Raw genomic sequence first — 12,500 nt, 5'->3', positions numbered from 1 at the left:
AGATGGTATGGGGACTCTTTTTTCTGCACAGATTCTAGTTTTTCCCTTTAAAAAATTTTTTTTTTCATTTTTTTAAGATTCAAAGGAATCAAATGCCATTTTTACTTAAGAAAGGGGGTATCCGCGGCGATGGGTTTGTTTTCACCAAAAGGGGAAGGGGGCTCTGACTTGTGACATCACACCGGGCCCGGGCTATACAGATATACATATACACAGAAATAAATGCATATCTGTCAATTATCTGATAGGGGTATACATTATCTATCTATCTATCTGGTAGATATGCATGCTAGGGCTGATAGATATGCATGTCTGTATATTGAATATTCATCAGGTCGGGCCCTTTCACAATTCTAACCCCCGGGGCCCAAAAACTCTGGTATGGCATTTGGGCCCTTAACTGATAATCTGCTGATTTGCATGGAACCTCGGAGAACCCCCTGAATTTTGGGGGTGTGTGTGTGTGTGTGTGTGTGTGTGTGTGTGTGTGTGTGTGTGTGTGTGTGTGTGTGTGTGTGTGTGTGTGTGTGTGTGTGTGTGTGTGTGTGTGTGGGTGTGTTTTGTGTGTGTGTGTGCACGCTGCATTTTGTGTGTGTGTGGGGGGAGCGTGCATTTTGTGTGTGTGTGAAAGAAATGCGAAATTGATGGGTTAATAAATGAAATACCATTATGCCAAACATAGGGGTTTCTATATTCTACCTCCAACAAAACCCTTTTAAAAATTGCTGAAAAAGGGGCCAAGGCCAATCACCATTTTATCTATTCAGTTTATGCTGATCCCCCAAAAAAAAAGAAAGATGCAAGCACTAAAGCTTGTTTTTCATAGCAAAAAAGGGCCCTTTTTAAAAAACAATTTTGGGCACAAGCAAATCTGTATTTCATTAGCATATTGGCATACCTCAAAACACAGTTTTTGGAAAATGCCCCATTGCAGTTATACACTCTCTCCTGCCTAATAATGGAGGGTTCATTTTTTTCCCCAACAAATCCCTGGTTTTTTTTTTAAAAATTTTTCCCCCCCCGTATAGGCCTGTTGGGGGGGTTTTGGGGTTTTGGGGGCAATAACCCCGACCCAGACCCAAAACAATGTCAGATAAAATTAGGACTCAGTCATACACCCTATCTGATTTGAATCATACAACTGAGCTTTTAGATGAGATACATATTCGCTATGATAGTTGGGGGTAGATTTTTGCAAGGACTGGTCCTCTTTGTAGTTTTCATGGTGTGAACCCGGGGAAAGGCATTGGTTATGGATCAGATATTGAGATTGCCAAAATACATTATACAGACCTCAGGGGTTAAAGTAGGCCTACGAAAGGGGTTAAAAAATGTTCCAGTGTAACAAAAGAGTATACACTGTCTATGAAATATGATTAAGTAGGGTCTGTTGCTTTGTGTTTTTTTTAAAAAATTCATTGACCTAATCCATTGTTCTGGTTTTTATTTTATTTGGGGGTACATTTATGCAATCATTTTTTTTTTTTTTTTTTTTTTTTGGCATTTTTCCCCTACAATTGTGGTAATAGATGTTAGTGTTTTCTTTCTTTTTTACTTGGATATTGAAAAACAAAAATTTTCCCCCATAAAAAAAAATGCCATAGTCTATAAAAGGATAAAGATTTTAGATCATTCATTTAAATTTTCATGAAGTAGTGGTTAAACATAATAGTAAGTATTGGTAATCAAAATTTTGCCATTTAGTCAGTAATTCCCAAAAAAAGTTATCACAGACTTGGAGGCATTTTATTACTATTTCCCCTTGAACAAAGGTGAGCCCTTGAATATTGGTATAGACATTTATTAGCATTAGATAGACAAAAAGAAAAAATTTTTATGTTTTTTTTGAAACGGTATCATGAGTGAAAAAACCAAGTTCCCCCTTATAGAATAAACACAAAAAATATTAGAATGTAATTCAATGGTATTCATGTATAATGAATGAAAAATAGTTGTAAAAAACCCCCCCGAAAAGAGCACATTGCATTTTTAAAAAAACATTATAAGAACACAGGTTTTTTCCAACTGTCGTCAATCTTTAATCTTTCAGGTTTCTTTGTAATGGTGTTTCCCGTTCTCTTGGGATCATATCCGGGGAAAAAGAAAAGGGTTTTTAAAAAACCCCAGCCCCCCTCATGCAGATGAACCCAGGAATGATTCATTGGGTAATTCTTTTTACTATGGATGCAATTGCCAAGTCCCCAACTCCCCAAAAAAAGTTTGTCATTTCATGTTGCTGTGACTGGGTGTCCCAAAAAGGGGAATTTAATGTGGGACTCTGCCCCCCCCCCCCAAAAAACCCCCCCAGGCAAGACGAGCTGAAACTCGGGGCCCCCGAGTGGACTTCAAGTGGTTTTTTCTGGATCTTTTTCCATATTTGTGTTGTTACCTTTCATGTCTGCAAATTTTTTTTTTGCCAGATACATACTTTTTTTTCAAAGAACATCATTTTCAAATTCCCCCTTTCCTGTAAAACCATCCCTAAAGATTAACCATTCATTTTTTTAAAAAATTTTTCCCGGGGGGAATGGGATTTGTTGACAAACTGGAAAGTGATAAAATCTGCTCAGTGACAAAATTTTAAAAAGTCCCCAAAAGGGGGAGTGTGCTGGTACTTTTAAAAATTATATCCCTAACAATATACATTTTATAAGAAAATTTAATATTGTAAGGGGGTTTTAAAAAGGGAAATTTTTTTTACAGAAGTTGAAAATGTTGGCAAGGACCAACCTGATAAGCTAGTGTAACAGGGGGGTGGCAAACCAGGAGCACTGGGTAGGCCATCCTTTATTCGTCCAGACAAGGAAAAAGTCAAATCGCCCCTTTTTTTTTGGGATCCCATTTAAACCCTTTGGAGAGTATCACGGTATGAATATATTTTTAAATTATAAAAAGGGGGTTGAATTTTCCCCTTTTCCCTCTCCATTTCTTATTTTATTCAGTGCCCCTTTTTTTTTTTTTTCTTTTTTTTTGGGGTTTAAAATCTGATATAGGTAGCCCCGAATTTCCCTAGTTTGATTCCAACTTTTAGAAAGGTAAGGGGAAAAGGGTTTTCTGTTGTCCCCCAAATTCATGCTGCTTGTTGGAAAAAAAGGGGGTGTTCTTGTAGACAAAATTCAGGGGGTTTCCCCCAAAAATTTCAAATATTATTTATAAAAAGTTTAACCTGTCAATAGTTGACAAACAGAACTTTTTTTCCCCCCCTCCCCCCCCCCCCCCCCCCCCCCCCCCCCCCCCCCCCCCCCCCCTCCCCCCTTTTCCTCCCCTCCCTCCCCCTTTTCCCCCCCCCTTTTTTTCCTTTTTTCCTCCTTTTTTTTCTTTTCCCCCCTTCCCCTTCCCCCCCCCCCCCCTCCCCCCTTTCCCCCTTTTTTTCCCCCAAAAATTTTTCCCCGGGGCCTCCCTTCCCCCTCCCCATTTCCCCCTCCTCCCCTTTCCTTCCCCTTTTTCCCCCCCCCCCCCCTCCTCCTCCCCCTTTTTTTCTCCCCTCCCTCCCCCTTCCCCTCCCCCTTCCCCCCCCCTCTCCCTTTCCCCCCCCTTCCTCCCCCTTCCCCCCCCCCTTCCCCCTTCCCCCCCCCCCTTTCCTCCCCCTTTCCCCCCCCCTTTCCTCCCCCCCCTCCCCCCCCCCTTTCCCTCCTCATCCCCCTTCCCCCCCTCTCCCCCACCCCCCCCCTTTCCTTCCCCTTCCCCCCCTTCCCCTTTCCTTTTCCTTTTTTTCTTCCTTTTCCCTTTCCCTTCCCCTTTTTCCTTCCTTCCTTCCTTCCCCTTTCCCTTTTTTTTTCCCTTTTCCCCCTTTTTTCCCCCTTTCCCCTTTTCCCTTTTTCCCTTTTTCCCTTCCCCCTTTTTCCCCCTTTTTCCCCTTTCCCCCCTTCCCCCTTTCCCCCTTTCCCCTTTTCCCTTTCCCCCCTTTCCCCTTTTCCCTTTTCCATTTTTTTTTTTTCCCCCCCTTCCCCCTTTTTTCACCCCCCTCCTCCTCCTCTTCCCTACCCTACTCCTCCCTTTCCCCCCCTCCTTTTTCTTTTTAGTCTCCCCCCCCTCCTATCTTTTACATCCCCTTCTCATTATCCTCTTCTCTAATACTTTTTCCATTATTTCATTTTTTTCTTTACAGGTCACAGATTTAACATGTGGTTATGGATTCACTGTTTTTGCCCAATAAACTCCCCCCGGCCCTTTTTTTTGGGAAAAGGTCTCATTTTATTCCCAAGATTTGAAAGTGTCCACTAGCTGGGGAGTTTGCCTGAAGCATATCTATTTCATTAATTTTTTTAAGGATCAGATTAATGATTATCAGTGAACACAGTTTTGACATTTATTTGGGATTTATTTTGTTTTTTACGGCAAATTTACAGTAAATTCTCATTCTCATTTCTTTATATGTTCTTAGTTATATTATTGCAATAATTAAAGCAGATCATTGTAGTTTCATTAAAGAACCAAGGACATTCAGCATGCTCAAATTTTTAAGGGGGACTATGCAAGGGGAGGAGACAGGAAAGAGAAAGAGTAAAATTTGGGAAAAAAAAATACTGAATAAAGTAGAATTGAGGGAAGGGGGCAGAGAAAAAAGGGGGGAAAAAAAGGAATGTAGGAAAAAAAGAATAAGGTTATGGTGACACAAAAAAAAAAAATAAATAAAAGGCAAATTAAAAAAAAAGGGTAATAAATTATAAACAGGATTTTTCTACATATTTATTTGAATATTATAATGTTTTTTATTTTTTTTTTAAACCATTCTTCATTTAAATTTCCCCCGTTTTGTCTAAAATACATACATTATTTAAGTGGTTTGTATATGATACTTCATTACTGGATTTTTTTTCAGTAATACTGAACTGAGTTTTTTTTTTTTTTTTTTAGGTGGCCATCACCCGAGACGAGATCACCCTCTGGGAATGTTAATATCCCCTGCACCAATTAGGTCCCAGTAAGCAAAACCACTAATGTCATCAAGGTGAGTGTGTACAAGGCTGTCAAATATCAGTTAAGAAGAGATTGGGATTCAGGGGGTTTTTTTTTATTTTCAAAGGCACTAGTATAATGGAAAAGCAGATAATAGAAAAAAAAAAAAAAAATCACTAGCTAGGACAGGACAATTGTTGGAGAGAGATTTTTCAAACTAGTAACAGGGTAGAAACTAGCCAAATAGTTTTTAAAAAATTTTTTTGCATGCTGATACCAATAAAGAAAAATCCTGGCATGCAGGAATTCAGTACTGAACAATATAAAAAAGGGGTTTACTTTTAACGTGATTTTTTGGATTGTTACTATGTGGCTTTTTGCTTTTTAAAAAAAGTCCCTGCTTATATCTACAATCACTATAAAATCATTTTTTAAAAGGGTTTCAGCTGGTAGAGCTCACATTTCCCTGGTGACGGATGGGGAAAGGGGTCTGGACAGTAGGAAATAATGCATATGGAAGGTGGCAGATCTATTATTACTGATGAGGATTATGGAAAGCAAACAATTTACAACAGGATAAGAATATGATCAGCTGGACATAGCACAAGTGGAGTGTGGTCAGGATACCCGGTAAGATGTTACTGCAACTATTTTTTCAATGTATTTGTGAGACTTACAAATATCAAAGGGTTTTTATTTTTATAATTGTGGAATTAATTTGATATACAAATTGATATATATTTTCGTTATATTATCTGCTATTTACCATATCTCATACTTTTTATATTTTTTATTCATGAAGCGGAATGTGTTTCTTATATTTAATATTTTCAGTTTCTTTTGACTAAAGATGGAGTGGTTTATTCCTGTGGCTGGGGAGCAGATGGTCAAACAGGTCGAGGCCCTTATGAAAAAGGCCACATGTGGGCCCAGTTTTGGTGATATTGAAGGAGAGAAGGTGGTGAAAGTACCCCGTAGAGCTGATTGTGTCTTTGAAATGGAAGATGATTTGAATTTGATAAATTTTGCTGTTTTTTATTGCAAAAAAATGTTCTTTTAAATCCTCGGGGTTTTTTTTAAAGAATAAACTAAGTTTTAGTTGATATTTTTCCGAATTTTCCAAATTTTCCCCGCATGTCTTGGTTTGGGGTAGGCAATCAGAATTTGTAATCAGAGTCATCAACATTATAGAAAAATTTTTTTTTTTGAAAATCACCCCGATAAAGGAGAGGGGGGTTCGGGTTTTGGGGAAATTGAGTACCAGCAATTTTTTTCAGTGACCAATGAAATGCAGAAAAAACCCCCTAGAAAGTTGAAGCCCCCGGGGTTGGGAAGGGGGGGTGTGGCAGCTTCAGGAACTATGTTTTTTTATTGAATGGTTTGTTAAGTTTCATTACTTGAAGTTGGATACATGTGATATGATGTATGTGATTTTATAGAATAGTAGCTAAGATTCAAGTTCTGATATATCTGTATTTGTTTTTTTAGAGGATGGACAGGTGTTCAGTTGGGGGGTTTTTGGGGCCCATTGGGAAAAGGGGGGAGAAGTAACTTATTCAAAGACTCCAACCCATATACCTAGTACTTTATTTGGGAAGAAAAGAATTAACCCCCCGATGCAAAAATAAGTTGAATAAAGTTTGGATAGTGAAGTTATTTAGGGATAATGTTTGTTCCCTTTTTAAAACATTCTCAAATACCAAGAAATTGGATTATCATTTTGCATATATTTTGATTTTTTTTAATTTTGTCTCCAAATAATTTTCCTGGACATATTTCTTTTTCCCCAATTTTTTGTAAGGGAAATGTAATTTGCTATACTTAATTATTATATTATTTTTTTCTACCCCTTACAGGTGGTTAGTGTAACCTGTGGTATCAACATATAGAGCAATAAACAGCCATGGATGTCTGTTTACATGGGGCAAGAATCCTGGAGGGTGCTTAGGCTTAGGACACATTAAGGGGTCAGTATTTTCCCGTGGGTAAAAAATTAAACTTCCCTCTTGGCAAACGAAATTGATGGGACGACAGTGAAAATGAAGATTGGAAATTTTTAAATTTTTGCTACATATCAAATTATTTTTTTTAGGTTGCCATTGCTGGTGAAGTTCTGAAAGTTAGCTGTGGTGTTGATCATATGGCTGCTCTTGTTCGAGAAATTATTTGTGTTGTACATACTTTTTTGTTATATATTTTTTTCTTGTTATTGTAAATAAAACAAATAAAAAAAAATATTGCAAACTAAATAAATTGGTAACGCAAGTCAAGGTTTTTTAATTTTTTAAAATCTTTTCCCTCACTGTCTTTACACCGATAGATATAAATCTAAAATTGGCTGTTTTTTATAAAGTTTGCAAAGTGATTCAAAAAAGATTTAATTATTTTGCAATGTTATTTTTGTTTGTAACTTAGTATGTTACATAAAAATACATCACATTACAATGCAGTACAACTATTGCATGACTTTTGCTTTATGAAAAAAAAATGATAGGAATTTTTTAATGAAAAGGATAAAAAAGGTTACCTGGTAGAATTGGCAACTGACTTTTTTGATAACACTTGTAAACCTCTATGTGTAAACAAAAAGATTAAAAAAAAATTTAAATTGGGGCTTGGCATATCTGTCCCAAAAAAGGGATGCTATGAGGAATTTTTGATTTGGGGAAAAAAAAGTAGAGGAGACACTGGCACAGTTTTAAAAAAAAAAAAAAAAAGTGTAAATTAGATTATTTTATTTCTTGTGTATTTGAAAAAATAAACTTGCATTGCACATCCAATGTTGTCCCTGGGCATACACAGATTATGGTAAGTAATATTCTAACACAGTCCTTACTTGGAAATTATGAAGCTAAGTGTTTCTTTTTTTTTTTTTTTATTTGTCACCTTTGATGGGTGATTCAAACTGGAAAATATCTTCTGAGCAGTTCTTTTGGGGCTAAATGACTTATTTTAAACAGTAACATTGTTTTAAAATAGACTATAAAGGAAAGAAATGAGGTCCCCATTTCTTTCTATTAAATATCTGAGAAAGGAAAAAGATACCAGAAGATATTACAGGGTTATTTTGAACAATGTCAATAACAAATTCTATATCATAGTCTGTTTATATATGAGAAGCAAAGAAGTGAGGGACTGCAAGGGCAATAAAAAATTCACCAAAAGGAAGGTAAGTTCAGGTGTCCATACATACTGTAATAGTTTCCTTCTTTTAGATATAATTTAAAATACAAATGCATTATTACCATTTCTTGGGATGCTTATATTATGAGAAAATCATAAGATGCAATCTGGAACACATTTTATTGGCTTTAGAAATTTAATCACCCATCATATTTCCCCTTTTTATTATGATAAGAATACACATTGGGTGCATATATATTTTTAGATTTTCTTTTTTGGGGAATTATTATAATTTGAATAGGTTTACTAAAATTGGAAAATTTTTCTTTCAAGTGTGTTAAACATCAATAGCAGAATGCCTATTGGCAGCTGGTGGTTATACTTTTATTCAGGTACTTAACATAAATTAGCAAATAATACTCATTCCCGTTTTTTTAAAGTTCCAAAAAGATTTAATCTTTTTAAACCCCAAAAAGGGAAATCCTCCAACCCATCTTGCTTTTGCTTTTAATAGGGGTTAATTATGCATATTTGTTCATGACTAACAAATTACTTGATATATATACTTCATAATGTATCTTTTTAAAATAATTACTACTATAAAAAAAATGATTAATAATTTCTACTTGCATTTATAAAACTTTTTTATTTCAAGAATAATGCAGTCTCATTTATCAGCAAGTTTTTCTGGGAATTCTGAACTGACACAGGCAGTGCCAATTACTTTCCCCTTTTTGTATGAGTAAACTTTTTCTTTTATGATCAATATTATTAACAGATAAAAATGATGCTTCATCCCAGCGATTTACACTCAAGCTGGTTTGAGTCACTAAATTCTCAGTGACTTTCAGTACAGGTTTTAGCACCCCATAAGACAGGAAAAAGGGAAGACGACTTAAGTCCCCAGACCTGTTAATAGCCAAGAAGAGTAAATAAATCATTGGGGCTTTAAGATAACAACATGAAACAATTACTGGAACTGAATAAGTTGTCTCCCGGGATGTCTCTCTTTTTCTGGGTCTTAATCTTTTGTTAATATATTGTGAATATTTTAAGGTCATATTCCATGCTTTTCAAGAGTTGCTAAAATGCATGCTGTAATTCTGTGCAAAATAGATATTAATTCAACCTCCTGTTTGGGTCTATACAAAACTCTGTACTGTATGTCTTTTACTAAAACAAGAAAATCCTCCATATGAAGGTTGCACATTGTGGAAATGTGTAAAGGGGGGGATGTTATTGCTCTAGGAACTGTATTTTATCCCAAGATTCCCACTCTGAAAATCAAGTTCTAAAGAATTACCTTATCCCAATATATCCAGTTTGAGATATATGACACAGCATGAATAAGCTTCCTGTGCAAAAGGCATTTGGGATGGAAAATGCACTTGTAATGCCTTATATTTCTCTTCAGTGTAACAATCAGTTCTTTGCCTTGATCTGAGAGATAATTGTCATTGGTACATTTTTTATCCTGGGAACATGCTTCATCAGAGGGAGGAGGACAATGTTCAGGGCATTTTGTATCACTTGTATTTTCTTGGATATTTCCTCTTAATTTATCATTCAATACATACTCCTCACCTGCACCATTCAAGTTTATACATTTCACTTTATTAGTAGTATCACTGGGAGCTTCATTATCTGAACCTCCTGAAGAGAGCACCAGAAGGCTAAGATATATAATGTGGCATGTAATAAATCTTGGGATTTCTTGTAGCTTGGCCTCTCCATGACTCACTCTGTCCCTGATGCGTGGGCCTTGGATAAAATTCAGAAGGTCATGTAGAGCTTCATTTAGTTTTGTACCTATAGTAAACTGAACTTGATTCTTTTTCTCTAAAGTATCTAATTCTCTGTTCTCCTTTCCTTGATCTGCATGCTCTACCCTATCATTTGATAATGTGCACTTGGTTACCTCACCAAGTTCTCTGTTTTCCAAATTGTGAACACCAGCAGAACAACTAAAAAACTTTTTATCCATTGTCTGAGAAGATGTACCACTCTCCATATATTCATTAAGTATTTCATCCATGGTGGTGTATAATGTTGAATTTTCTGCAGTCAGTATTCTCTCTGAGACTTTGTTAACATGAGCAAACATTCCCCTCATGGAACATTCCATCAAGGGAAGAAGAAGAGTTACACACAAGCCCCATCTGAAATATAATATAGCAAATGTTCAAGAGAATGATTAGTCTAAGCAAGAGATGATAATGTTCCTACTTCATTTTATAGAACAACAGTTATAATAGACAAGACTAAATAGTAAATCATAAAGTATTGCAAACGACACCTTACATTGTAAGACTACTTCTCTTTCTCACACACACACACACACACACACACACACACACACACACACACACACACACACACACACACACACACACACACACACACACACACACACACACACACACACACACACACACACACACACACACACACACACACACACACACACACACAGACACACACACACACACACACACACACACACACACACACACACATAAAACATAAAACATAAAACATACCGATGTATGCATTTGAATCACAGCTTGTAATAAAAGGAATTTAAAAAGTTTGCCGTCACTTACTGCTCCTCTTCCAAAAGCTCTAAGGCCTTTTTCCATGCAGGATACATGACAGTTGGAACAAAACTGGAATTCATTATCACCTCTTCCAAAACAGCTTTTTTGGGGACGGTCATATTATCAAATACACTGCTAAGGTATGATGCCTGTAAACAGGAAAAGGGGAATCAAAATAAAATTTTACTCATAATATACCAATATTGTCTGATATATTTAACTAGAGGCAACATGACAATTCAGTTTTTTTTTCTTTTGCTAATAGTATATTGTAATATAATTACAAATAGACTAATTAGTGCCACATAATGAGATTTTTTCTTATTATATCAGTTGTTTAGGTCATCACTTACTACAGCAGTAAAAGACTTCTTTTTGTCTGGCTGTGTTACAGCAGTATATATATATAAATATATATAAAATATTCAGTTAAAATAATAGATGCATTCCCACCAGTTTAATAAATATTATATAATATACAAGCCTGACATTTAGAAATCTGAGCAGAGCAGGTTAAAAATGGAAAAATATGCAAAGTATTAATCAAGAGGAGTGTCAACTGACCACTCATAATACTGACTTGCTTCTTTATTCTATCTGACAGTCCAAAGAAAAAATTGCCACTAGGAATGCAATCAATGGAGGATAGAGAAAACTGACTTCATTAAAAGTTTTACTGCTATATTGAATAAAATTTACCTCTTCAAAGGTTACATGTGGCCTGCATGGGATATTCTTGATTTTATTTGTGTTTTTTAGGATCCTTCCACAGTCAGCAAGAATGAAGATAATTGTTGCAACAAAAGCTTGACTTGTTTCATGGGGACTCAAGAATCCATGCCAAGCAATGTTGCGAAGATTGAGGCCTAGTACTGAGCCAAGCATCACTATCAGCAACTGGACCTGTTATAAAACATTGTGTTACTGTATTGTTTTCTAATATCAAATACATGATAAGGACATCACATTTTTCTATAAGCAGACATTTTAGAATAAGTTTCTTTCAAACAATAAGTAAACAGAGTTGTCTTATAAGCTTGTGATAGTCTACCTAACATCAGTGAATACATTTAATTTATTAAAATATTTTATTTTTCATAGGAGATAAACTTATATAAATATGATCTATACATGGCTTACAACAATGCCAATGAATCATATAACTACAAAAAACAATATTTGTGACATAAAAGAAATACTGCTGGGCTCCTACTGTAAAACAGTCATAAGTAAGAGTAATAAGAAAAGAAGGATAAGTACAATACAATATAAAAAACTTGATGGTGACATGTCCTCAACACAAACAATAATAATAATATGATAGTATACTATTTCAATGATGAATCTGTTACAATCAACATATGTACCTATTAAAAAATATGACTAATTATAGTGGTGCTAAGGAATCAACAAATGTGTTATTGCATAAAAAAATCTATTATAGTTTCTGAAAAGCAAAGAGAATCTTTTTCTGATATTCTTCAAATAGTTGTCAGATGCTCTATACTTTGTCTGTTTCCAATTATATGCAGTAATGGTAATAAAATACAAAGCACTGCATATATGGAACATTGTGATTATAATAATCATGTGATTAATTTAAAAAAATTCAGACTCATTCCCATGTTCTCAGATTGGACTAAAAAATTTAAATACACCAGAAAACTTCAATATACCACTGGCCATACACCATAAAATATGTGACAACAACAATTAATTTGTAAAAAATGTAAAACAACCAGACCACTATACTGCATACAGGTTAAACTAGTCTTCATATAAAAAAATGACTTACTTTTACTTTTCCAATCAACTCGTCCAGTTCAGGAGTAGCTAGAAGATCTTTTAAAAGAAATGGCACTTGCTTACATTTGAGAAGCA

The 12,500-nt window shown here is 35.5% G+C and overlaps 1 protein-coding gene across 1 annotated transcript in view; it reads right to left on the bottom strand.

Moving 5' to 3' along the window:
* Nucleotides 1-8,970: 8,970 nt before the first annotated feature.
* The window catches only part of LOC138859224 (endoplasmic reticulum membrane-associated RNA degradation protein-like), an 8,754-nt gene continuing 5,224 nt past the window's right edge, over nucleotides 8,971-12,500 (bottom strand). Inside the window, exons 5-9 of the mRNA XM_070113435.1 lie at nucleotides 12,415-12,500; nucleotides 11,319-11,522; nucleotides 10,626-10,768; nucleotides 9,326-10,181; nucleotides 8,971-9,048 (exon numbers count right to left, since the gene is read on the bottom strand). The exon at nucleotides 12,415-12,500 is cut by the window's right edge and continues 4 nt beyond it. Of these exons, the coding sequence (XP_069969536.1) occupies nucleotides 8,971-9,048; nucleotides 9,326-10,181; nucleotides 10,626-10,768; nucleotides 11,319-11,522; nucleotides 12,415-12,500 (1,367 nt within the window). The remainder of the gene's footprint in view (nucleotides 9,049-9,325; nucleotides 10,182-10,625; nucleotides 10,769-11,318; nucleotides 11,523-12,414) is intronic.

Source organism: Penaeus vannamei, chromosome 34 (genome assembly GCF_042767895.1).
Source record: "Penaeus vannamei isolate JL-2024 chromosome 34, ASM4276789v1, whole genome shotgun sequence".
NCBI classification, from domain to species: Eukaryota; Metazoa; Arthropoda; class Malacostraca; order Decapoda; family Penaeidae; genus Penaeus; species Penaeus vannamei.
Note: the sequence above shows the minus strand (reverse complement) of the source record. Positions and strands in the feature narration are given on the sequence as shown.